At 54.1% G+C, this 26,634-nt stretch overlaps 1 protein-coding gene across 1 annotated transcript in view; it reads left to right on the plus strand.

Moving 5' to 3' along the window:
* Nucleotides 1-350: 350 nt before the first annotated feature.
* PAPPA2 (pappalysin 2) overlaps nt 351-26,634 on the plus strand; it is a 94,059-nt gene continuing 67,775 nt past the window's right edge. The window contains 5 exon segments of the mRNA XM_069863077.1: nt 351-399; nt 586-598; nt 1,397-1,914; nt 1,917-1,970; nt 9,161-10,223. Of these exon segments, the coding sequence (XP_069719178.1) occupies nt 351-399; nt 586-598; nt 1,397-1,914; nt 1,917-1,970; nt 9,161-10,223 (1,697 nt within the window).

The following is a 26,634-nucleotide window of genomic DNA, read 5'->3' on the forward strand; positions in this document are numbered from 1 at the left end:
CCAACCCCACGCAGCCAGCTCCTGCTGTTTGTTCTTAAATCCCTTCCCTCCTGCCTCGCTGGTTTAAAAGCCTGTACCCTGGAAGGGGCCTCCCAGCTTTTGCTGGCAACCCTGCTTCAGACTGACCGCCACAGACAGTGTTCGGGAGTGAAAAAAAATAATATATAAAATAATAATAATGAAAATTTAAAAAAAAAATTTAAAAAAATCTCTTCTCACTGAAGTTTCCTCATCTCCCATGCCATGTGCTGGTGCGACGGTGTCTTGGGAACCAAGAGGAAACTTTGTGGGCTTGTTTTCTCCTCCACACGCCCCGAGCAGCTGCTGGTGCTGTACCTGCTGCCAGGGCGATGGGCGAGATGCGTCTCCCACCGCTGCCTGCTCCCTTAGCGCATCGATGTATGTTTTCTCTGGCTTCTAGATGCAGCTGTTCTCCTCTCGCACCGATAAGGTGCCTCCAGCCACCTTTCTGCACATGTCAAACGGATGGGATCGTCGTTTGGGGAAGGGGGAAGAAAATGAAAGAGAGAAAAAGCAGCAAAATCTCTAGCTGAGGGGGACCCTGGGTCTCTTTCCTCCCTTTAGGTGATGGAGGCCAGTGAGCAGGGAGATAGCACACCCTGAGCTACAACAAGAAAAAAACGTGTTTCAACTTAGGAAAGGAAAAGGAAAAGGAAAAGGAAAAGGAAAGAAGGAAAAGGAAAAGGAAAAGGAAAAGGAAAGGAAAGGAAAGGAAAGGAAAGGAAAGGAAAGGAAAGGAAAGGAAAGGAAAGGAAAAGGAAAGGAAAGGAAAGGAAAGGAAAGGAAAGGAAAGGAAAGAAGGAAAGGAAAGGAAAGGAAAGGAAGGAAGGAAAGGAAAGGAAAGGAAAGGAAAAAGGAAAAGGAAAAGATAAAGGAAAAGAAAAAGAAAAAGAAAAAGAAAAAGAAAAGAAAAAGAAAAGAAAAAGAAAAAGAAAAAGAAAAAGAAAAAGAAAAGAAAAAGAAAAAGAAAAAGAAAAAGAAAAAAAGAAAAAGACCAAACCCTACAATTAAAAAAAAAAAAGACAGGAAAAGAACCCAAGTGTCGGAGTGCGAAGCGGAGGGTGTGAGGCAGCGAGGAGGAGGATGGAGCGAGGAGGAGGAGGATGGAGCGAGGAAGAGGAGGATGAGCGAGGAGGAGCAGCCCGGGCAGGGCAGGTGCGGGTCCCCAGCAGCCGCATCCCCTCCCGCCGGCCCCGGGGGCGGAGGGAAGGGAGGGCGACGCTCCGCTCGGGGTTTATTAGATTGGACATAATCATCTTTAAATAAGGCAGCTCCCCCCTTCACACCCCCCCCCCTCCTCCTTTGGGGGCTGGGGGGGGGGAGCGGAGCGCCTCGGGGCTTTCTAGATAAGGGCGCCTATCGCATCCCGCGGCAGCGCCGGGAGGAACCCCGGCGGCGGGCAGAAGGGGGATCCCTCGCTCTCCTCCTCTTCCTCCTCCTTCCTCCTCCTCCTCGCGGAGGGGAGGAGAGCGGTGCCGGGCAAAAGTTGGGGGCAGCGGCGGGGAGGATGCCCTGAGCGCCCCCCGGTCCCCGCAGGAGGATGCTGCTCGCCGGGCAGCCCCCGGCGCCGCCGCTGCTGCTGCTGCTGGCGCTGCTCAGCCTGGCCGCGGGGACCCCTGGCCGCCGTCCGGCTGCGGGACGGGGACCCCGAGCCGGCGCGGAGCCCCCCGGGCCGGGCTGTACCCGCGGGGCCCCGGCGCGCTGGGGATGCTCGGATGCTCGGGATGCAGGGCGGCCCCGGGCGGCGGAGGGCGAGGGCGGCCGGGGGGGACGGGGAGGAGAGGGGGCTCGGGGAGGAGAGGGGGTCGCTGCCCGCCTTGTATTTCGGAGGAGGGAGGGAGCAGCTGGCGGCTCGGCCCGGGGCGCTGCCCCGCATCCCGCGGCTCGAGTTCACCCTGAGCTGTGGGTCAAGGCGGAGGGCGGACAGAGCAACCCGGCCATCATCGCAGGTAACGCCCGGGCGGGGCTGGTGGGGAGGGAGGGGGGGACGATGAGGAGGCGACCCCCGGGCTCCCGGGGGGGGCTCGCTCGGCTTTCTTCGCTCTGGCAGGTGACCCCCCGCGGCCCCGCCCGTGGCCTCAGCGCCCCAGGCGTGAAACATCCCTCCTTCCCTTGGGACCGAAGCCTAAAACATCCCTCCCGTCTCTCCCACCCCTCTCCCCGTCTCTCCCACCCCTCTCCCCGTCTCTCCCACCCCTCTCCCCGTCTCTCCCACCCCTCTCCCCGTTTCTTCCTCCCCTTCTCCCCGTTTCTTCCCTTCTCCCCGTCTCTCCCACCTCTCTCCCCGTCTCATCCCCCCTTCCCCCGTCTCTTTCCCCCGCCTCTCCCACCCCTCTCCCTGTCTATTTCCCCCTCTCCTCGTCTCTTCCCCCTCTCTCCCCATCTCTTCCCCCCCGCCCCAGCCGGCTCCTCTCTAGTTTCTCCCTCTCCCCCCGCCGGGAGCTGGATGGAAGGCCCCTTTGGGGGACACGCTCCGCCCGCACCACCCCCCCCCCCCCCCCCCCCCGTCCCGTCCCGTCCCTCCTTCCCCGGGGCTCTCGGCGCTCCTCGCCAGCCCTGGCCGGGATCCCGGCGGCCGCACGGTGGCAGCCACGCCGCACGCACCGCCCCGGCATCCCCCCCACCCCCGGCTCCAGCATCACCCCCCGGTATCCTCCCCCCGCTCCAGCATCCCCCCCTGGCTCCAGCATCACCCCCCGGTATCCTCCCCCCGCTCCAGCATCACCCCCTGGCTCCAGCATCACCCCCCGGTATCCTCCCCCCGCTCCAGCATCACCCCCTGGCTCCAGCATCCCCCTCCCGGCTCCAGCATCACCCCCCGGTATCCTCCCCCCGCCTCCAGCATCCCCCTCCCGGCTCCAGCATCACCCCCCGGTATCCTCCCCCTGCTCCAGCATCACCCCCTGGCTCCAGCATCATCCCCCCCCGGCTCCAGCATCACCCCCCGGTATCTTCCCTCCACTCCAGCATCACCCCCTGGCTCCAGCATCATCCCCCGGCATCCCCCTCCCGGTTCCAGCATCACCCCCCGGTATCCTCCCCCCGCTCCAGCATCACCTCCCGGTATCCTCCCCCCGCTCCAGCATCTCCCCCCCCCGGCTCCAGCATCACCCCCCGGTATCCTCCCCCCGCTCCAGCATCACCCCCCGGTATCCTCCCCCCGCTCCAGCATCTCCCCCCCCGGCTCCAGCATCACCCCCCGGCATCCCCCTCCCGGCTCCAGCATCCCCCTCCCGGCTCCAGCATCACCCCCCGGTATGCTCCCCCTGCTCCAGCATCACCCCCTGGCTCCAGCATCATCCCCCCCCTGGCTCCAGCATCAGCCCTTAGCTTCAGCATCACCTCCGACATCCCCCCCACCCCCCCATTGGCTCTGACATCCTGGCCCTGGCTCCAGCATCCTAGCCCTGGCATCTCCCCCAGCTTCAGGACCCCCCACCGCCAGCATCCATCCTCGGCCCCAGTATCACTATCCTACCCCCCTCTGGCTTCAGCTCTGGCCCCCTCCTCAGCCACCTCCCTACTCTGGCATCCCCCTCTTGGCTTCAGAATCATGCCCCCTGTCCCCACATCCCCCCCCAGATCCAACATTTCCCCCCCCCGGCTCCAGCATCCCACATCCCACCCTGGTATCCCACCCCCGCCCCATGTTCCTGGCCCTGGCTCCAGCGTCCCCATGGCAGGGGAGTTGGAACTAGATGATCTTTAAGGTCCCTTCCAACCCAAACTGTTCTCTGATCCCCTGCATCGGCTCCCAGCCCCGAGGGCTCCTCAGAGCAGCTCCCAGATGCTTGTGCTACTGGGAATTACCCCTTCACCCCAGCAGGTTAAGAGTGAGGCAGGTGATGGAGAGCCCCGGGAGGCAGAAGGGACAGGTGCGTGGGCACAGAGTGGGGCAGATGTCACCTCCTGGAGGGGAAAGTGTGGTGGTGCCAGGCAGGGTGACGAGTGGCCAGCACCAACCAGTGTCTTTCTACAAGAAAGACCCTTCACCACTTGTTCTCCAGACCTCTTCTCTGGACACGCTCCTGGAGCGTGTCCAGAGAAGAGGTCTGGAGAACAAGTGGTGAAGGGTCTGGAGAACAAGTCTTAGGAGGAGCGGCTGAGCGAGCTGGGGTTGTTTAGCCTGGAGAAAAGGAGGCTGAGGGGTGACCTTGTTGCTCTCTACGTATACCTGAAAGGAGGTTGTAGCGAGGAGGGTGCTGGCCTCTTTTCCTGAGTGATAGGAGAGGAGGGAATGGCCTCAACTTGCACCAGGGCAGGTTCAGATTGGACTTCAGAGAAAAATTTCTTCACCAAAGGGTTCTCAGGCCCCGGCAGAAGCTGCCCAGGGAGGTGGTGGTGTCCCCATCCCTGGAGGGGTCTAAAACACCAGCAGATGAAGTGCTTAGGGATCTGGTTTAGTAGTGGACAGGTGCAATTGTACTTGATGATCTCAAAGATCTTTTCCAACCTAGCAACTCTCTGTTTTGACGCTGTACCGCTCCCGTGGGATGTCTGGGAGACCTCTCGGAAGAGCGTGGGGGTAGCTGAGTAGCTTCTGCTGCCCCAGCCTAGCAGGCTGGTTAGGGAAATCCTCCCTCTATCCTACCTCCCTCTGCACACGATCACTGCACTGAGGCCCCTTCGCTCACCCTCTGGCCCGTTTCACTAATTTACCTCACTAACTCACCTCACCTGCTCACCGGGGCGAGGTCTGCATCGTGGCTGTGGAAGAGGTAGGAGGGATGGGCTAGAGACTGAGGGCTGGAGGGGGAAAGCAGCCATGGACGAGGCAACTACCGAGCTCTCCTCTCGCTCTCTGCCTTCCCTCCTTGCTGCCGCAGCAGCGCCTTGGGATGCGTGGAGCGCGCTTCCCAGTCGTCCCATCGGCAGCCCAGCTGTTTGCATCATTCCATGGAGGTATTTAAAAGACGGGTGGATGAAGTGCTCAGCGATGTGGTTTAGTGGCAGATAGGAATGGTTGGACATGATGATCTAAGAGGTCTTTCCCAACCTGGTGATTCTCTGATCTGGAGATCTGTCTTGCAGGTGTTGGCTTTTACTTTTTCTCAGCTAGCTGGCAGGGGGGCATTTTGTTTTTCCTTTCTTTTCTCTTTTTTTTTTTGTTTCCTTGTGGAGGGTGGGACTGTGTTTGGTGTTGAAATAGCCGAGAGTGCTGACACTTCAGTGACGTCCCCCACCTCTGCGCTCCAGGTTTGAGTCAGCCCCAGGCACCTCCATCTGCCTGAGTCACTGCCCTCTTCCCACCCTGTCCCTGCAGCGGGACAGTGGCAAAGGGGGACAGGCCAGCGCCACTGATGTTTCATGCAAGCAGGTGTTGAGTCTGCCTCTGATCTGCTGCTCCTGCTCTGTTGGTAGAGAGGGGACCAAGCCCTGAGGTGGTCCAAAGCTGTGGAGAAGCTGGAGATGCTCCACGCGTGCGTGTGCAGAGGAAGGTGGGGTGAAAGCAGGACAGAGCTGAGCATCTCCCAGTGTCATTGCCTGGGAAATAAGGCCAGGCTGAGCCGCTCTGTCTGGGCAAAGCAAGTTGTCTTCTTGGCTGGTGTGACTGCTGTCCGCATTGAAGGCTCAGGAGCTGGGGCTTTCTTCCTCTAGATGTCACATTTTGCCTTAGGGCCACCCTCCATGGCTTTGTTCATCCCTTTTAGCTCCTCTTGCACAGGGGAGTTTCTGCTCGGGTACAATCCCAGCCACCACCAAGGAAGCAGAGCAGTCCCTCTTCCACGTCCTTCTCATTTTGAGCAGCAGATAAAAGTCCTTCCGTGTGATGCCATCCCTTTTTCTGCTTTTTGCTGTCTGTCCTCCCTCCACACCTGCTTTGTTTCTGGGAAACCCGAAGGGGATTTCCCTTTGTGTCTTGTTTTGACTCAGATCAAAGATCAGAGGCAGTCCCAGAGTTTTGCTGTGTCTAAGCCCGGTGTCCTCTGTAGCTGCTCACCCTGCAGGCCACAGGGGTGACCACCCTCTCGGACTGACTCGGGGCTCTCTGCCAGACTCTCCAGAGCTTTAGCAGCTCTTTTCCTCCCAGCATCTGAGACCCAAAGGGTGGGTGAACTATACCTTGGGCTGCAAAGCTCCTGGCTTCAGCAGGAGAAGGTGCCCCTTGGAGCGTGGTCCTTACAAAGCGGAGCACCTCATCTCTTGGAGGCTTTTTCTCCATCGGACACCTTTCCCGACAGACAACTTTTCATTTTTCTGCATAGGTGACAACAACTCTTGTTTTAAACCCCACGTTCTCACTCTAGGCGCAGACGGACACCACAAACCAGGTTAGAGCTCCCTTTTCTCACCTGACAGATCAGAGGCAGAGTTGCGCTTCCAGGCGCTGAGGGGATCACCTTGCATCTCCTCTGCAAACACCTCTTTCTCTTCCTAGTGAGTTGCCCGAGGACAAAATACCAAGCTCCTTGGCAAACCGCAGGGTCTTCCAGAGTCTAGAAACTGGTCCCCTGATGGTTTCTTGTGGAGACCCTCAGGAGATGTCAGGAGCTGCTGCTGGAAGGTTCTGCTGTGTCGTTTTGTGTGTGTCCCAGCACTGGGATGTTCTGCTCTGCCTGCTCCCTCTGTAGCTGCCATCCCTGGCCACGTCTAGAAAGCACCAGCTGCTGCTTTAGTGTGTTTCCATCCTCTGTTGTGAAGCTGACTTCCATCCCTTTGATGAAGCCTCCAGACCTTGCTTTAGTCTTGCTTAAGGTTCTTCTGGCCAGTTCTAAACTCGTTAGGCACTTCCAGGCCTGGCTCCAGCTAGCACACACTCAACCTAGAAGGCCGTTCCACCCTTGATGCCGTTTTCCCTAGTTTTGCCTTAGTGTTTAATCAAATTTCATGTTCTGAATAGTTACAAGGTCAAATCCATCAGTTTTCCTCAGAGAAGAGGTACTAAGCCCCGTCTCCCTAACCCCAGAGAGGACCAAATATGAGAAGATGGCTTTTGAGCGAGCAAATCTAAGAACCTTCCATTCAGCACCCAGCCCAAAAGTGCTCTCCAGCTTTGCCTTCTCACGCCCGCAAGGTTCCTTTGCCTGCTTTTTGGCATCTCCCCATCTCGGCTTCCCCCGGTCTCCCTGCTTCCCTTTCACAATCTGCCAGAAAACAAGAGTTGGCCAAAGCCCATCCACCCACGGAGTCTTTGTGCGTGGCTGCCTTTGGAGTGAGCGGTGACAGGGATCCGTGCCCAGGGTGGTTACGGCTGTGGGACGGCCAAGAGGCCACCACCCATCTCGCCCTCGGTGAAAGGGATGGAGGGAGGGAGGGCTGCTGATTCCTGGGGTGCAGTGGGGCTCAGTGCAACCTTTGCTGGCCACGTTTATGAGGGCTGGGGGGAGATGGGTGGTCATGGTAACCTGGCCTCAGTCCCACCCCTTGGAGGAAAGCCAGGAGGTTCTGCTCCTCTGCACCTCTGCCCCTCTCTGCTGGCCCCTTTGCAATCCCAGGGGTGGGTACAGTGTTCCTAGAGTGTCTGGGTTGCTGAGCATCCTCAAGGATGGGAGAGGCAGCAGGACAGAGCAGCAGTGCCTTGTTTTGGCTCCAGGTGTCTTGATGCCGTGGGGATGGGTAGGCTGGGTGTGTGATGGGAGCAGCACTGTCACAGGCAGGAGAACCTGGGCAGCTATGTGGAGACACAGGGAAAAGTGGGCTGGAACATAAGAAATACCACAGCGAAGCATAAAAAAATAGCCTCTGGGCATGGCAGCAGCTTTTGGTGGCATTAGGGCACTATCGCATCTGGGTAATATTTATTGGGCTGGAGAGCAGGGTGCTCCCAGGTGATCATAGAATCACCAGGTTGGAAGAGACCCACCGGATCATCGAGTCCAACCATTCCTATCAAACACTAACCCATGCCCCTCAGCACCTCGTCCACCCGTGCCTTAAACACCTCCAGGGAAGGGGACTCAACCCCCTCCCTGGGCAGCCTCTGCCAGTGCCCAGTGACCCTTTCCGTGAAAAGTTTTTTCCTAATGTCCAGCCTAAACCTCCCCTGGTAGAGCTTGAGGCTGTTCTCTCTCATCTTGCCCCGGGTCACTTGGGAGAAGAGGCCAGCACCCTCCTCTCAATCACCCTCCTCAGTGATTCCACTGGTAGGACTCAAAGTGTGCCTTGTGCTTGCTCGCCCCAGCTGATGACCCTGTGAACATCCTATTTGTGGCTGTTTAGGAGACCAGAAAAAATTTTTTTCAAGCAGTGGCTTCTTTTGCCCTTGCCAGTATTTAAGTTCCTCATGGACATTGATTCCCAAGGGCATCCAGAGCCTGCAAGCCTCTGCTGCTCGCCCGTGGGCGCTCAGAGCCTGAGTTTTGGGGCAAGTCCACAAAGCTCCAGGTCTTGGCCAACTCAGACTACAGGCCTACAACACGATTGGGTGATCAGGGAGAGGCTGAGCCCAAAGCTATTCCCGGGGATGGATTTATGCACTGGAACAGGCTGCCCAGGGAGATGGTTGTGTCACTTTCCCTGGAGGTGTTTGTAAGACGGATGGACGAGGTGCTCAGGGACGTGGTTTAGGGATTGATAGGAATGGTTGGACTCGATGATCAAGTGGGTCCTTTCCAACCTAGTGATTCTGTGATTCTATGATTCTATGATTCTATGAGAGCCTCAGGGGCTGAGGTGTGCACCTGCACATCCCCCTGTCCCACTCTCAGTCCCTCACCTGCCCACACTGGGCAGAAAAACCAGAGCATAAAGGAGCACTGTAAATCTGTCTGGAAGCTGTTGGGGAAGTAGTCCCCAGAGAAGACTGTTTTACTCTGGGTTGCTGTGCTCTATTTCTTGAAAGCTTTGGCCTGCAGATCAAAAGCTGAGGCTCTAATCCTGTCCCCCAGGAGCGCTCCTATGGAGAGCAGCTGACAAACTCCTCTCCCTTCAGCCTTGTCTCCTGTCTGCGCTCCCAGCCCTCTGCATTTTCTCCTGGCTATTCCACCTGCTCATCCAAATGATTTTGGCCAGGTCTAGGTTGTGTCCCTGGTGTGGCACCCATTGCCCAGCCTCCAGCCGCTTCATTCACTGGTGGCAGTGGCAGCCGGAGCCTCCCCAAGAGACGTCCTGCTGTTGGGGACCTGCCTTGTGCTCCGGGGAGGAGCGGCAACGCTCTCTGGTCCTCACCAGCTCTCCCGTTTCTTCATCCTTGCTGCAGGCATCTTCGACAACTGCTCGCACACGGCCAGCGACAAGGGCTGGGCACTGGGCATCCGCGCCCTGCAGCTCGGTGGCAAGAAGGACGCTCGATTCTTCTTCTCCCTCCGCACGGACCGGGCTGCTGCCGCCACCGAGGTGACCAGCTACCGCCGCTACCGCCCCGAGGAATGGACTCACCTGGCTGCCAGCTACGACGGGCGGTGGATGGCCCTCTACGTGGACGGGACACGGGTTGGCCACGCCGAAGGGCAGGGGGGAGCCCTGCACAGCGCCTTCATGGCCTCGTGCCGCACGCTGCTGCTGGGCGGGGACGCCTGGGGGACCGCGCGTTCTTTCCGCGGACACTTGGCCGGGCTGACCCTGTGGCAGGTTGCCCTTCCCCAAGCCCGTCTCCAGCGCGGCTTCCTCGAGGGAGCGGACGGTAGGGCTGCAGGGCTGGCTCTGACCGACAGCTTCGCCACCCCGGAGGAGTCCTGGGTGCCTTTTCGGGAAGGCGCCTTCCCCCAGCAGCGAGCGCTGCCATCTCCGCCGCCCCCGGTCCTGCGGCCGCTGGGACCCCCCTCCTGCGGGCAGACCGCCTGCGATAACGTGGAGCTGGTGTCCCACTACAACCGGCACTGGCCGCTGCGCAGCGCCAAGGTGGTGCGGTACCGCGTGGTGAACCTGGCCGAGGACGGGGGCGGGCGGCCCACGGTCACCTGGGAGCAGGTTTGGAGGCAGCACCAAGCGCTGAGCGAAGCTTTCCGACCCTACAACATCTCCTGGCAGCTCAGTTTGCTGGAGGTACGCAACTCCTCCCTGCGCCGCCGCGCCGTCCTCCTGGGTTGTGAGCCCAGCAAGGTGGGCAACGAGCGCTGTGACCCCGAGTGTGAGCACCCCCTGACTGGCTACGATGGCGGGGATTGCCGCCGGCCCGGCCGCTGCTTCTCCTGGAAGCGCCGTGATGGTGTCTGCCACATGGAGTGCAACAACATGTTGGATGACTTTGACGACGGCGACTGCTGCGACCCGCGGGCAACTGACGTGGCCAGGACCTGCTTTGACCCCGACTCACCCCACAGGTAGGTGTGGGTCTTAGAGGGGGCGCAGTGCGTCAAGGGATGGGTTGCATCCTCTCCCAGACACCCGCTTTTTACTTGGATGTTGCTTCTGACCGGTGGCTTTCCAGCGTGGGAAGGTGGAGGGACGTTTTGCAGTGGGGATGGGTGTGTCGTGCCACCGAGGGCGAGTAAATCCTATGGTGTGGGACAGCACCCCTCCGTGACACCCCAACATTAGGTGCTTCCCCTCACCCCCAAAATGAGTGGGGGGCGATGGGGACGCCCCCCTCCCCTCCGGAACAATTCCCAGTGCAGAGCTGCCTGTGTCCAGGGATGTGCCATGAGGACCGTGGGCATCCCCAGGTGGGACGAGCAGCCCCATGCAAAGGGCGCAGCATCCCTGCACAGGATGCAGCAGGGGGATTGCTGCCCCTTCCCTACCTTCCCTGGAAGTGTCTAAAAGCCCGATTTCTTAGTTTGTGTTCAAAATGCCTTTGCCTGAGTGCTGGGGAGGAGGAGGTGATGTTAGATGTGAGCAGCAGGATTTGGAAAAGGGTGGGGTGGCACGTGTGAGCCTCCCCAAATCTCAGCCTGGGGAGTGATGCCCGTAGGGAGATGCCCTTGGCTGGGCATGGGCTCATCAGACCCAGCGCCCCAAAGCCAGATGTGGTTTTAGAGCAAATTCCCTTCTTCAGGCAAAGGCACAGAGAGGCAGCTTGGTGCCAGAGGAGGATGTGTGCCTTTACCTTGTGTTGCAGGTGCAAAATGCCCTGCAAAACACACATTGCTCTGTGGAGCATCAGTACATGGTGTTAGAGGACCTCTGCTTTCCCCAAGGCCCTTTGGAGGCAATGGCTGGGGTGGGAAGGAGAGGGAGACACCTGCCCCACACACATGTGACAGGGGACCACATGCAGTGGGGACAGTAGCCTTGGTGTGGCTGGTGGCTTGCACATACCTGCCCTTCTCCCTGGATCCTCTGAAGTGCCGGCAGCCCCACTGAAGGCTTCCAGCCCCACTGAAGGCTTCCAGCTCTCTGTCGAATGTACCTTCTGGCCAGAGATGGGGCAGGGGAAAAAAGTCATTGCTTTCCCTTTCTGTTTTTTTTTTTTGTTTTGTTTTTTGGTGTGGTTTGGTTTTTTGGTTTTTTTTTAAGCTGTTTCTATCTTGATGGCAGAGAAAATTGCTCATTCCCTGCTGCTGGTGATGGGCAGAGATGCCCACTGGAGCAAAAGCAGTGCAGATGGCAGCATCTCCAGAGACAAGCTGCAAGGGGTGCTTCTAGGGACTCATTGCTTGCTCCTTTGGTTGTCCTTCTCCTTCACTTCTTTCCCCCTGGGCTGTGGGAGCAGGTGGCCTGCAGTGATAAATCAATTTTTCCCAAGCCAGCTTCTTCTCTCTGCTTGGACATGGTGGGTGGAGGGCAGCAGGCATCTCTGTTCAGGTGGTGCTGATGGGAGAGGAGCAGCGCTTCCCTTCCACTCTTCGTGAGTGTTTCTCACATGTCTTTCTGTCGTCTGAGAAAACACGGGAAGAGGATGAGGAGCTTTTCTTCCAATAGCACCTCTGGCCCCGCAGAGCTGCACACCCTCCTCTGCCTGAGCATCCCCTGGAAGATGTTTTCCCACCCCTGGGAACCTCTTTGGTGACAGCCACCCTGTGCCTGCCTGTCCCTTTGTTTCCCATCCCTGAGAGTGAGCACAGGCGGCGCTTTCTTGAGTGGAGGGTGAGTGAGTGGATCTCCTGTCTGCACGATGCCTCTCCTGTCCGTAGGATGGTTTCTGCTCATGGTGGTCGTCAGCACCCAACACCGCTCGGTCTTTGCTTCCGTGGGACAGAGGCCCCGTCCTTGCCCTCTGTATGTGGTCAGAGAAATGTTTTCATTCTCAGACAAGAAGGGCTCCACCTTAAATTAAAAAAGACCAAATTTTTGCTGGTATGAATCAGGGCTTCCATTTGTCAGGATTTTCCCCTGAAAGTCGGGAAAGAAAAAAAAAACAAACCAAAACAAAAAACCTTGCTTCTGTGGGAAAGGAATGGGAAAATGGGAACACTAGGGAAATAACAAATCTTTTGCAATTTTCTTTCCGCAGACCTCATTGGCCTGCGCAGAAGACAAGATTGATTGTTTGTAGGCTGAGCTCTGAAAAACAAAGTCCAGTGTGTCTGGCATTTGGGGAAAGTGGGGGCATGAGTTGAATCTGGCTGCTGCTGAGCTCTTCTGAGCTTCTTCAGAGATGCTGGTGGACACTCACCCTCCAGGGGCTCATCCTTGCTGAGGGTACCCTGGCTCCCTGGTACCCAGGAATAAGCCTGCCAGGACTCATCCCTGCTGAGGGTACCCTGGCTCCTGGAGAAGAATATATACGTTTGCTGGAAAACCCTTAGGAAACTGATAGCATGGGGTTTGGGAAATCCCAAGGCAAGCTTGAGTGCAGGGCCAGAAGCCCCTAAGGGCATGGTCACGTCGGTGCCGATCCCCCAAAGCAGACGAATCCCAGGATCCATGAGCAGGTGACCTCAACCCGCAGAGTTTTTTTCAGGCAGAGCTCCTGTTGAGCAAGAACCCCTGGGTGTGCTCGTAAGGCATTGTACTTCAACGACGGCTTCTGAGGAGCTGGGGAACTTACAGAAGGATTTTTAGGGTGGAAGCCAAAACGGGAGAAATAGCATGAAATAAAATTTAACAAACTGTGGAAAGGCAGCAAAACAAGAGCCAGGGGCTTCGATGTGAACAACAGCTTTCCGTCTGTAACTGGAGGAGAGCGAGCTGGCTGCTGCTTTGCTGAGACGTCTGTGCTTTTTCATACCTGCTGGAGAACCACGTGCCAGAGCCCAGGAGGGAGAGCTGGGAGGGAGGGAAACCCACTGCCCGCAGTGCTCGCCGGGTGCAGCTCTGGATCTCCCTTCAGATCAAGGTGGAAAGACAAAAATGTGGGGATTCTTTTGGTGGAGTCAATCAGCTCTGCTCTATTTCATTTCCAGGCTCTCACAAAGAGTGGTTTGGATGTGAATGTTTCCTAGTACAGCCAAAAATAACCACAATGAGAAAGTCAGAGCGAGACGCTGGGCAATTTCTTACTAGCATGCAGACTGAGTCCATTTTAGTGGAGGGTCTCGATACCTTGTCTTGAATTGCATGACCTCAAGCACCTATGCAAAAGCTTTTACCGTCCTAGCACACCCCTTATTTAAAGTTTCCTTCCCTTGGGCTGCATCTTTGAGAAAGGCAAATCATATTTCCAGGAGGAGAGGCTTTAGGAAGAGTGGCAGCTCTTGTGCCTCTTAGCTGGTGGACATCTTGGTGTGCTTCCAGGGCCACGCTTGCTGCTAGCACATACCCTCACCAGCGCTTAGCAAGGGAGGAAAATGAGGTTTGAAAAGAAGGGTTATAAAGCTCTGGTGGGTATGGACCCCGCTGTAGCTGAGGTAGGAATTACCCCCAGCTCTGGGGTTGAGGAAGATGCTGAAATGATGGCAGCGTTGCTGTGCACAAAGCTAGATCATCAGGGCATCTTACTGCACCCTCTAGGAGCCTAGACATCCTCTAGGAGCGCGTGGGACAAGATGAGTCTGGCTGGGTCACCACCCGTGTGTAAAACATAGTGGTGGGACCACGCGCTTGTGGCTGGAGCGTAGACATCCCTGTAAGACAACACAACAGGAGCCTTCTCATTCACCCTAGCCCACCAGATGAAGAACAAGCAGACAGATCATGGCAGAATTGCTGCCTGCTGTCATCCTTCAACGTGCTTTCCAGGAGATGCTGGCAGAGCAATGCCAGGGTCTGGGATAAGATGTGCCTTGATTTGCAGCAGACAGGCATCTTCTTGCAGTGCCCAAGTGCTGTTGTAATTGGTGCCCTTAGAAGGGACGCAGCAACAGCTCATTAACAACAATTAACGCTCAGTGAGGGTCCCCCTTGGGCAGTTAGTCAGTGAGAGTCTGGTGCGTGACACAGTTAATGGGAGAAGAAAAGCTGGAGGGGAATCTGGAGAGCAAAGTGGATAAGGGCAGAGCTGCTGGGCTTTTTGTCTCTGCCCAAAGCAACAGCAGAAATAGCTGAAGGGACAAAAGGAGGTGAAAAATGACCAGGCATCTCCAGCCTCCTGGTGGTCTCCACTGGGATGACCTCAGCTGTGTTACTGAAGTGTGCCTAATTAACAGGACACTTGATGGGCTTTAATGCAAGCTTATCTGGCCTCCGGTCCTAAGGGAAGGGTGCTTAATTGGGTTAAAGCTGTTTGGGAGCCTCCCACTGTTTAAGTGGGGTCTTCAAAAGCTGATCCAGATTAACATCACTGGTGGACAAGCCCCAGAGGGTGAACTAATCACTCCAAAGTATTCTCTGGCACTTCAGAACCCATTGTCAGGGGAAGTTGAGCTGGATGTGCTCGGATTGACAGCAGAAAGCGCCTAAAATTGAGAGCAGGTGAGGCAAGGATGACGTCTTGAGGCAACAGCTGACCTGCCTAGACCTTAATCCCACCCAGATGGCAAAATAACATTCTGATTTCACAGAAATTTCACAGAAAGGGTGATTGGGCACTGGAACAGGCTGCCCAGGGAGGTGGTTCAGTCACATTCCATGGAGGTGTTTAAGGCACGGGTGGACGAGGTGCTGAGGGACATGGTTTAGTGTTTGATAGGAATGGTTGGACTCGATGATCCGGTGGGTCTCTTCCAACCTGGTGATTCTATGGTTCTATGATTAATGAGCTGCTCATTTCCTCTCCACCTTCCCTCACTTCAAAGCCTCAGAGCAACCTGAGGTCACTGCCGTCTGTTGCAGAGCACAGATGCAGCTGGAGCTGGTGTAGGTGTCTGCAAACACTTCTGCTTGTGGTTGTGGAGGGACAGATGGAGAGGTATGTTATCTGCACGATATTGAACTTGCTGACTGTGAGATGTGGAGTGGAAGAAACTGCTTGCCTGATGTTCCCATGAGGAAAGCATTGCTAGAAGGTACCTGTGCTCAGGTCCTGAGCCCTAGCTGCTCATTCGCTTCCTCTGGCACCTTTTGGAGTCCTCCCGGGCGGTACCCATGTATTGGGCTGGTCATTCCCAAGGGACCAAACCTGAAGTTGCGGACTCAAGTCTCAGAGTTTTAAGTGTGGCAATGAAGAGAATGGTACTTTAGGGACGTCGAAGGTGGGAGTGATGGGCTCACTGGCTGCTGAGTTGGTTGCGTGTCCTCTAGCAGACCTGCTGAGGCTGGAGAGGTGCACTAGTTAACAGGGTTTTTTGCTGGAGCTTGGTGATTTCTTGGTGGGTGTTTTAAAGTTTCATGAGAGTGGTTGGATTTGAGCTCATAAACATATCTTTCCTTGTAGGAAAGCCTGTTCTCTCTGGACGTTTCCTTTGGTTACAAATTTCAAAACTTGGCAATGATAGAAGGGATAGTCGTTGGTAGAGCTCGTTTTATCAGAAAAGCAGGATGTCTACCAAGCTAGATGTCTACCCCTCATCACAAGAAGTATGTTGAGGCTCTGGAGCGAGTCCAGAGAAGAGCAACAAAGCTGGTGAGGGGCTGGAGAACAGGCCTTATGAGGAACGGCTGAGAGAGCTGGGGGTGTTTAGCCTGGAGAAGAGGAGGCTGAGGGGAGACCTCATTGCTCTCTCCAACTACCTGAAAGGAGGTTGTGGAGAGGAGGGTGCTGGGCTCTTCTCCCAAGTGATGGGGGACAGGACGAGAAGGAATGGCCTCAAGCTCCACCAGAGAAGGTTCAGGCTGGACACCAGGAAAAAATGTTTCACAGAAAGGGTCATTGGTCCCTGGCAGAGGCTGCCCAGGGAGGGGGTTGATTCACCTTCCCTGGAGGGGTTTAAGGGATGGGTGGATGAGGTGCTGAGGGACATGGGTTAGTATTCGATAGGAATGGTTGGACTCGATGATCCGGTGGGTCCCTTCCAACCTGGTGATTCTATGATTATATGAACTTTATCCTAAATGAAGCTACTAGTTGGGCATCTTAAAGGACTTTGGGGCTTTTGTTCTCACAAAGATGTGGGAGAAGGAGATTATAACCTCTCCAGCCGGGGCTGATAAAGGGAAGGAAAGGGCAGCTGTGGGCTGTAACAGCAAATGATGAGAGGTCTGAGAGGAGAAGGCTGGGAGTGGCAGAGGAGGTGGTGACAGGGTGCTCCGGCATAGGGGAGTCCTCTCAGAGGAGCATATGGCCAGGTCACGTGCGGCAGGACTCAGCCCCTCCATGCAGCATCAGGCCAGTGGGACTGCGGGAGCTGCTTCCTCCCAGGGGGAGGTGGCACCCAGGCACAACTGTCTGTTGGGACCGTGCAAGGTCTCGGGAACATTGGTCAAGAGGAGAGAGCTCCTCACTGCACTGGGACCAGAGCTTTATTGTGTTACCCCAGAGAAACAGAGGAGTGGGGCTGGAAGAGGACCATGAAGGTGTAGAGATGTCCAGGTCCAAGGGCCAGTTCTTAGCCCCTGGCTTTGGCACTAGCCAGACCGGCTTGCTCTGCAGGAGCAGCATGCTGCCAATGTGCCTGAATCTTCTTCCATACGTTTTTTCATAGAATCATAGAATAACCAGGTTGGAAGAGACCCACCGGATCATCGAGTCCAACCATTCCTATCAAACACTAAACCATGTCCCTCAGCACCTCGTCCACCCGTGGATGGGGTTTTTGGGGTGCTAAAAGTAAGAAATAAAATCCGCAGTAATGGATTTCTTTTCTTCCCAAGATAGAAGGCTCAGGGGTTAATTTGGAATAAACCTCTGCTGGAGGATGAGTCTTGCTCACTCCTGCAAGCTTGGAGCTGGCAGGCGGTGTGTTCCTCGGGGAATCTGCCAGGTCCCCCCAGGGGTGGCCACCTCGGTGAGGGAGAACATGATCTGTGTGTCAGTGAGGGGCGAGTATCCCTGCCCAGAGGCTGTGGGCAGCCTGGGTGCTTTTTGGGGGAAAACAGCTGTCCCAGATGCGAGCTATTGTTCTAGCAAACACCAGTGTCCCAGGGGCTCACTGAAGAGGGGCTGATTGTATTGGGATGGCCATTGTGAAGGAACAGCGTGTGCACAAGGGTTGGGGGGGGAGTGAGTGTCACTCTTTGTCCGCATGTTCAGCCCTCCCCAGGGCTTCTTCTTGTCTGGCCATACCCTTGCCCACGGGTGGAGGAACCCAACCGAGACCCTGGCCAGGCTAGCCAGACCCCTGGAACCAAACTGGCAGGGTGGCAAGGACCTTGGCAGCCGTGTGGTGGGACTCCCATCAGCTTGGCACTGACGGTGTCTCCGGGATGATTTATCCCGCGCTTGGGTTGGCGCGCTAGGCTGTGGCCATTGGAGTTGTTAAGCGAACATATTGCTTTTAGTTTTCCTTGGCTCAGCTGCCACCGTTATTTGGGAAATCAAATTGTCCCTTTGCAGAGGGTCACGGGGAGAAAGGGAATGGGTCTGGCAGAGCCTGAACCCACTGAGATGGCACAAGGCAGAAGACTTTGCTGGGAGGCTCTGGGGAGGGTGAGGATGCCGAGGCTTTGTGACCGTTTCCTGCCAGGGGCTGTGCTGGGGACCAGAGGCAGCCTCAAATATTTTCTTTTTTTTTGTGGTTAACATATGATCATTACGTTACAAAATTTCCCCAGTAAATTATCTGCTGTCCTTTTTATATCTGTGAGGAAGGCATTTTTAGAATGCTGGCTTGCGTGCGCGCCTTGCTCCGGCTTGGACACCCAATTGCCTGGACTAAAAATAAGTTGAAGGCTTGGGACTTGATTTTTCCCTTTTATATTTTTATATATATATATATATATGTATATATAAAGTGGGGAGAGATGTTTGGCTTGAATAGATTTCTCTCCCTCTTCTGCTCTGTCTTGATCCCTTTCCTGACCAATATCAAGGCTACAAATTTTTGCCCTTTGCTGGGAAGTTTAGGGTGAATGCAGCAAAGTTCTGGATCTTTTAGCAAGACTTGATGCCACCTTCGTTTCTGGCGGGGGGGGTTAGGTTTACTGACCACAGGGCTGTGCAAACCCCTGGCAGAGGAGCCCAATGTCAGCCCAATGCCCCCGGGAGCGTCATCTGTTCAGCAAATTCATCTGCCGTTGTCAGCCTTGTTAAGGGGTCCTTCTGAAAGGAGGTTGTAGAGAGGAGGGTGCTGGCCTCTTCTCCCAAGTGACAGGGGACAGGACAAGAGGGAATGGCCTCAAGCTCCACCAGGGGAGATTTAGGCTGGACATTAGGAAAAAGTTCTTCACAGAAAGGGTCATTGGGCACTGGAACAGGCTGCCCAGGGAGGGGGTTGAGTCACCTTCCCTGGAGGTGTTTAAGGCACGGGTGGACGAGGTGCTAAGGGACATGGTTTAGTGTTTGATAGGAATGGTTGGACTCGATGATCTGGTGGGTCTCTTCCAACCTGGTTATTCTATGATTCTATCTGTCCTGCAGAAGATGATGTTGTGGAAGATGGGTGGGAAAAGAGGAGGCTTCTGGTGAAAAGCTGCAAGAAGAGAGGGATGTGGATGATTAACTTCTCTAAGTTCCTTTGAAAACCCCGCACAGCAAAGACCTTTTCTCTTGAGATGTTTGCAAACACCTGCCTGTGCTGTGGGCAAGGCTAGTCCCAGCCCTTCAGCTGGGGAAACTGAGGAACAGAAGTCTTAAACATCTTACCCCAAATCATGCAGCAATGAAGTGCTGCTGTTGGCACTGAGGCTCTGGCCTCGTGACTCCGGGGTGTGGGGAAAGGAGGCATTTAATGGAAAGAGATGAAGCTGCTTTGTCCTGGCTCAATGTAAGGCAAAAAATGATGCTCCCACTTGCACAATTCTCTGCCCAGAGCGCTTTGCTGAGCCTCCTGGCCCTCAGGTTCTGCTCAGCCCTATGAAGCTTGCGCAGCGCTGGGGGAGACCAGGAGCGTCGCATCCACCTTTGTTACCCTTTGTGCCTTTCCTAGGCAGATCATGAACTGTGCCATAGAAACTGGCATTGAAACCCAGGCTCCTGGGGGCATCAACTTGTTTGCAGAGACCTTAAGACCTCCCTGAACCTGGAATGTTGCTTGGTATTTTGGCTGTAGGCAGAAATGAAGAGAAAGTTGACTTACACCAGGTCTCGTCTTGTGGGTTAGATTGTACAGGGCTTACCTGTGCAGCCTTAGACAGGCAAAAAGGTGCTCGGTCCTGGCCTGAGAGGTTATTTTAATTTGAGACAAACAATGCAGGCAGAAAGTAAACCATACCTGGCTTTGTTTAGCTTGGAGCCTGCTCTGAAATAACTTGCCACCATAGAGTTCTGCCTTGCAGAACCGCAAGGGGCTGCAAACACGTCTCTGTTTCTCCTGGTGCTTTTTGCTCACCCTCTCTCGCATTCTTTGTAGGGCCAGCATCTCACCAGTCAGCATTAACACCAAAAGAAGGCGAGTGCTCCAGCTGCTGCTGCTTCCTAGTGTTCAGGGATGATATCTTGTGATGAGGGCTTCCCTCGCCTTTTTGCAGCCCCTGCAGACGTGTGGTGCATAGGCTGATGAGTCTGTGTTCTTGCAGATGGCCAGGCACGTGCTGTGCAGCAACAACGATGGGTTTTCAGAGGCCACCACACTGGTCGGAACCTACTTCATGTGCACTGAGAGCGAGGGGTCAGCGCTGGGCGCGGGTGGAAAGCCCAGCCTGGTGGGGTCTTATCACCAAGGCACCTGGAAGCCCTGGGGTTTGCACCCAGAGACTGCGCTTGCCCAGCAGCTTTGCTCCTTTTTTGCCTGCTCTTATGGTTCAGGGGATGGAGGCGAGTGGTGCTGCAAGCAGGTGGGATGTTGTGTTATGGACCTGTTGTGTTATTAGGCACTGGTGAGACCGCTCCTCGAATCCTGTGTTCAGTTCTGGGCCCCTCACCACAAGGAGGATGCTGAGGCTCTGGAGCGAGTCCAGAGAAGAGCAACGAAGCTGGTGAGGGGGCTGGAGAACAGGCCTTATGAGGAACGGCTGAGAGAGCTGGGGGTGTTTAGCCTGGAGAAGAGGAGGCTGAGGGGAGACCTCATTGCTCTCTCCACCTACCTGAAAGGAGGTTGTGGAGAGGAGGGAGCTGGGCTCTTCTCCCAAGTGATGGGGGACAGGACGAGAGGGAATGGCCTCAAGCTCCGCCAGGGGAGGTTCAGGCTGGACATTAGGAAAGAATTCTTCACAGAAAGGGTCATTGGGCACTGGCAGAGGCTGCCCAGGGAGGGGGTTAATTCCCCTTCCCTGGAGGTGTTTAAGGCACGGGTGGACGAGGTGCTGAGGGACATGGTTTAGTGTTTGATAGGAATGGTTGGACTCGATGATCTGGTGGGTCTCTTCCAACCTGGTGATTCTATGATTCTATGATTCTATACTTGGGGATGGCACCTTGCTAGGGTGGAAGCGGGCTGCAACCTGCAATAATTCATAGAATCCCTAGGTTGGAAAAGACCTATGAGATCATCAAGTGCAACCGTACCTGCCCACTACTAAATCATACCCCTAAGCACTTTGTCTCCTTCACTTATCCCACTGATGATAAGGAGAAGCAACAGGCTGTGGCTCTGAGCACTCTGATTCCTGCTTCATTGGGTTTTCGAAGGGGAAGGTGAGGGGGAGCAGGAGGATAGATGTCTTTGAAATTCAGGGATCTTCAGGTCTTTGGTGTGGTTTTTTTTTTTCTGGCTTATTCTGCAGAGGGGATGCATACCCAGCCTCTTTCATAGAATCATAGAATAACCAGGTTGGAAGAGACGCACCGGATCATCGAGTCCAACCATTCCTATCAAATTCCTTTGCAATGGCAGAACCCACAGGCTGGTTTCAGAACACACACAAATCTTGGGCATTTGTGTTCCTGCAACTCGTGAAAAGAGGCAGCCAGGAGAGGGGAGCTGCCCCTGCAATGGGCACACGGTGTGGAACCTTTGTAGACCTTGGAGAGCCAGAGAGGTTAATAACCCTTAGCAGGGGTGGGAGGGCTTCGGTCAGTGCTCACAGACACCACTAAATAAATATCAGGGGTTAGTCTGTTCTTTGCTTCCAGGATTACTTCTTACTAATTACTACATTCTTTTGGAGTTCGCTCTTGTTGATGTTTTTGGTACGTGTTAACCCCAGACAAACCAAGATTTCTGCCTGGGAATTTCACAGTTGTCAAGTGGAAGCCCGTAGGTTTGGTTTAGATACAGCAGTTTGAGGCATTTGTGGCTTTTCAGCTTCCAAGGATCCTGCCGGGAGCAGCAGAGGTGCACGGTCCATGGGGATGAGAGATGGGCCACGTGTCCTCTGCTCCCACCATAAGAGCAGCTGGGAGCTGAGCCATTCTGAAAGCCTGACTCCACATTACCTCCCAGTCTAATGAAAGACATCCCTGTACCTTGATGGGTCTCGGATGGGTTGCGTGTTTTAAGATGACCTCACCCGTGAGGAAATGGGAAGCCTCGCTGAGGAGGAGATTGCTGTGATTCACTCTGGTAGAAATAGAAAGGCCAAACAAGCAAATGGAAACTCCCTATTGACCAAGTCCCTGGAATTTAAAAAGGTTTTTACTACCTATTCCAGTATGCATTTGAAAATCATACGCATTTACTCTTACATACTACAATCAGATGGGTTTTAAGCCATTAAGGCCCATTGGGTCAATAACCAACATTTTCAAAAATCTATTAAATACCCATTTCCGTGGAAATAGAGCTTCTACCATTGATCATGGCTACCGACTCCCATTAAAACAAACCCCAAATGCTATCAGCTCCCTCAAGATGTAGAATACTAAAGCACAGATTGCCAGGACAAATTTATCCCAGGGGAAAGTTGATGGCCCATTATGCTTAAGCAACACAAGAATTGTCACATAAGCCAGGAAGTTTATGGGATTGGCATGGATTTGTCCTCCCTGAGGGGGCAAAAAGGAAGGTTCACAGGGTGAATCAGTAGCACTAACACAAGCTCAAAGCCAGCCCCACGTGGGAGCTTTTTGGGAAACTTTTGGCTTATTTTGCGTTAACTTCCCAGTGTTTTCGCGCTTTGGTTGTTTGGCAGAACCGAATCATAGAATCACCAGGTTGGAAGAGACCCACCGAATCATCGAGTCCAGCCATTCCTATCAAACACTAAACCAAATGGTACTTTACAACTGAGGTGCTGTAAGAAATGCTGGATTTGTGGATCTGCTCTTGGCAGCACAGGGTTTTCCACACTCAGTTATAGGGAGGTTGCATGAGGAAAACTGTTGGGAAGATGACCAAAGATGAAGGTGTCCTTATCCAAGTCTTCCTGCTCTAGGAAGGAAGCCCTTTGGGGCTGTGGGTGTTGTGGCAGACCTTAAAGCAGGCTGTGGGAGCGTCAATGTGGTAAGACTGCAAGGCATTGAAATCATAGGGTGGTTTGAGTTGGAAGGGACTTTGAAAATCATTTAATTCCAACCCCCTGTCATGGGCAGCGATGCCTCCCACTGGGTCAGGCTGCCCAAGCCCCATCCAACCTGGCCTTGAACATCTCCAGGGATGGGGCAGCCACCACTGCTCTGGGTAACCTGGGCCAGTACCTCACCACTCTCATTGCCAAGAATTTCCTCCTAAATCTAGCCTAAATCTTCCCCTCTCCAATTTAAAGCCTTTCCCCCTTGTCCTACCACTCCATGCCTTTGTATAAAGGATCTCTGCATATTGCATCTGGGTGAGAAGCGGCTAAAGAGATGGAAGACTGGTCACCAGGACTTGACAACATGGGGGAGGAGGTGTGGGAAGAGTGGGTGTCCAGTGACATTGCTGGTGGCTCTTTCCATGTATTTGAGGTGAGAGCTGTACCGGTCCTAAAACATATTGCGGAGCGGAGTCCCCGCACTGGTGATGGAGGGCTGCATCTCTGGCAGGTCCATCTGGGGAGGGTATTTGATAGGAATGGTTGGACTTGATGATCCGGTGGGTCTCTTCCAACCCGGTAATTCTATGATTCTGTGACCCGTTGGTGTGGCTGTTGTCCCCTCTGAGGCAGGCTCCAGCTTTCAGGGGAGGCACAGAGGACGGGGGAACAGCAGCACAGGAGAAAGGACTCTTGGCAGGGAAGCACAAGAGGGAGCTTTGCGATCCAGCTGTCCTTTCCGATTAGGGCTTTGCTGTTTGCCGTCTCTGCCAGTCAGCAACAACTCGCAGGATGTGGCCTGGCTGCCGGCGTCAGCCGAAATCTGCCATGCCCCCTTGGAGGAGAGGTCAGGTAGTCCCTGCCGAGCCAGGGGCCATGCTTCCCTTGTTTGTCTCCCTTCATGCCTCCTTCAATCAGCTTTACCGCAACCCTCTCCTCCTTCCTGCAGATTTCTCTGCTATGTGTGCCCGATCCTGACCCAGCGCTCCTCTTCCAGCTACCCCGTCACCTCTTGGAGCCCTTTATTGCTGGGGGATGATGTCTGTGCCATGAAGCCATGTCAGGATGCCTTCTTGATGAGACCACTGTTGAAAGATCACCCCAAGATGGGTATTTGGGCTGGGAATGGAGGAAACTATGTGGTCAGTTGGCATCCTCCTTCTTAAAGTAATTTAATTTGAGGCAGTCAAAGGGGAACATGTTGATTCTTGTCCCTGGTGGAGAGTGGAGACATCTGTTCGTAGAGCAAATGTGGGACTTTCTGAGTATCTACAACCACTGGAGTTCTTGGGAAACCAAAATGCAAATTGAACAAAATGCTGGTGCCTGGGTCCAAATGAGTGGTTCTCGAGAACCTCACCTCCTCCTAAGATATCCTAGGGCTGGTGGTACCTCAGTTACAGCCAGGAAACCTACACAGACACGTGGAGACGTGCTGGAAGTCCCAGCTGGAAACTACCTGCTACTGCTTACTCACTTCTTCCAATGCTGGTGGGGAGGAGAATCGGAAAGAAAAAGACAAAACTTGTGGATTGGGTGAAAGACAATTTAATAGAACAGTAAAGGAAGAGAAAAATAATAACAATAATAATAACAATAATAATAATAGAAGAATATAATTCCCATTTTGACCCATTCTTGCTGTCATCTCAGATGCAGTGGTGTCTGCTGCTCAGTCCTAGTTTTCAGTTCTTCATTCAAGATCTGTGTTTGTTCCTCAATTCAAATTAATGGAAATCATCATTATTTCAGGCTGAGTTTTCTTTCTCTCATCAGCTCTTGTGTAACTTCTATGCTGCTTTCCAAAAGCAGGTTGAAAAAAGCTTTGCCTTTGTCTGGTTCAGTGATGATTTCACGAATAACTTTAGCAAATGCTTCCAGGAACCGCTGGGCTGTGCCACTGTTGGCAGCACTCATTCTCCAGCCTATCTTGGGGCAAAATGCCCTGCAGAGCTTTCTGGTCTGACACTAATGTTATTGTCTTTCTTCCCAAAACCTGACCTCAAGAAGTTGCGTACTACCATCTGGTGCAACTGGGAGCTTGCCTGCAGTGTGTGATCTGCAGCCTTCTTGGTCCTTTTCCCCAGTAAATCTACATGGAAGGGTCACAGCCTCAAACCACAACTTGTCTTTCTGATCCTGTCTGCGGCTTTGCCAATGCAACTCTCTGACCCTGCAACATCTGCTACTGCTTCAGTCCCAAAGCTAAATCCACCTCCTGCATGGAGATTGAGGGTTACCTCTGAATACGACGGGAGCCGCTCAGTGGAGCCCCAGATCCTGAAGGGCCTCATTTTGCCACGTTGCCCTCTTTTGATACTCAGCCACTTACACAAATTTTAAACTATCTCTTAAGCAGTGCTGCCAGTGATGGGTGATTCCTAGGCTGCTCTTCCACCCATGCTGTCAGTGCCTCAGAGTGGACACGTCCAGGAGGTGTGTGATGCCCTCATCCCGTGTGTAGCCCTATGTTCTTTGGCTGGAGTCTAACAGCCAGTGAAGCTGATGAGAGGCTCCTGAGGACTACAGGGGGTATTATTCCAGTAGTGTTGTGCCTCCTGTGATCCCATGGGAATGTATGACTGTTCCTCAGCCTTCCCTTCACCTCTTGCATATGTTTTGTATCAGGCTGTGTTACCAAAGCCCGTCCAGATGAGAGTCATTCAGATGTTTCTGGCTTGTCAAGTTGTCATGATGCTGGCAACAATATTTGTGGCTCACCAGCGTCGTGCTGGACTGGAGTCAGAGCTCCTAAACCATGGTCACGGATATGCAAGTAGTCCTAACAAGTACAGAAGGACTTAAACTTTGCCTAAAAATACAGCGTACCTCTCAGTTGCATTAATGCCACAAATTTTAGGGCAGGCAAATCCAGAACGTGATGCAGCTGCACTTATGAGAACCACCCTCAGTCTAGTCTGGAGGCAGACCAAGTAACTCATCTTTGGCTTGTGTGCCAACTTGGTACCGTGTCCTGTTACCCTTGTGGCAGTTGGCTTTGCCCGTGGCAGGGCAGAAGGGAGGCAAGGCTGAGCATCGCCTGGGAATTTGTGCGATGGGAACTGGGGCGAGGGTTCACAGATTCTAGCAAGGAGGATTCTTGCGTGCAAGCAGAGAGCTTTAATCAGGATAATTATCTCTTCAGACCCCCTCCCTCCCCCTAAATAGCCACCCCATGAAGACAAGTGCTTTGGCGGGGTGAATCAGGAGGCACTCAAGATCTGGAGGAGCATCTCTGTTCGCTGGTGATACGGAGATTCTAGAGTGTGCTCTCTGAAACTGCTCATGCCACTTGATTCAGTGCCTGTATCATGGATTGAGTTGTGGCTCTTGGGCTTGTGGCTGCTGCCTCAGAAGCAAGGTTTCTGTGTCTTCTGTTAACCCTTTGCAGCCTGGAGGGAATGTGTTGTCTGCACACCAAAACAGTTATTGTCAGGCTGGTGCTCGTTCCTGGGAAGCCTGAGAGATCTCTCGTTCGTGAAGCAGAGGTTTGGGGGAAAAGGGAGCCTCCCTGCTTGGTGGCAGTAGGAAGAGGAATTTCCTTGCAGTGGGTGAAGGACACGAAAGCAAATCCTGGAATCCCCTGTGACTTCATTAGGCTATATGGTTAGCTGGAGTTGGCTGGCTCTCAAGTATTTTCCAGCTGTCCATGGAGGGCACTTGGACAGCTTCCACTCAACCCCACTCCCACATCCCCTCTAAAACGTCTACAGGGAAAAGACTCCTATTTTTAAATTGCTCTGGAATTCCTGTGGCATTACACACTCCATCCTTTGCAGAACCTACAGAATTCAGTTTCATTTATGGTACTGCATGGAGTACGTGCTGGCCTTGCTTTGCATTCAGAGGTGCTACCTTTTGCCTTCCGTGGTAATGGCCACTTTCACGGCCCCAGGGCTTCTTGTTATGATATGGCTCTTACTAAAAAGTGCCAGTCTTGCTGCTGGTCTCCTACTTTAAAACACACCAGGCTTGTCATTGCAGCTTCATTGTCCATTCTTCTGCCCCACAGGCTAGCAGATCCTAGCTGCTTGGAAAAGCAGCAACAGCTGTATCTCTCCAGGGTATGTCAAACCTCCTTCATTGACCAAACCAGCCCAGAGCTTG

The sequence above is a fragment of the Phaenicophaeus curvirostris genome, chromosome 8 (assembly GCF_032191515.1).
Source record: "Phaenicophaeus curvirostris isolate KB17595 chromosome 8, BPBGC_Pcur_1.0, whole genome shotgun sequence".
NCBI classification, from domain to species: Eukaryota; Metazoa; Chordata; class Aves; order Cuculiformes; family Cuculidae; genus Phaenicophaeus; species Phaenicophaeus curvirostris.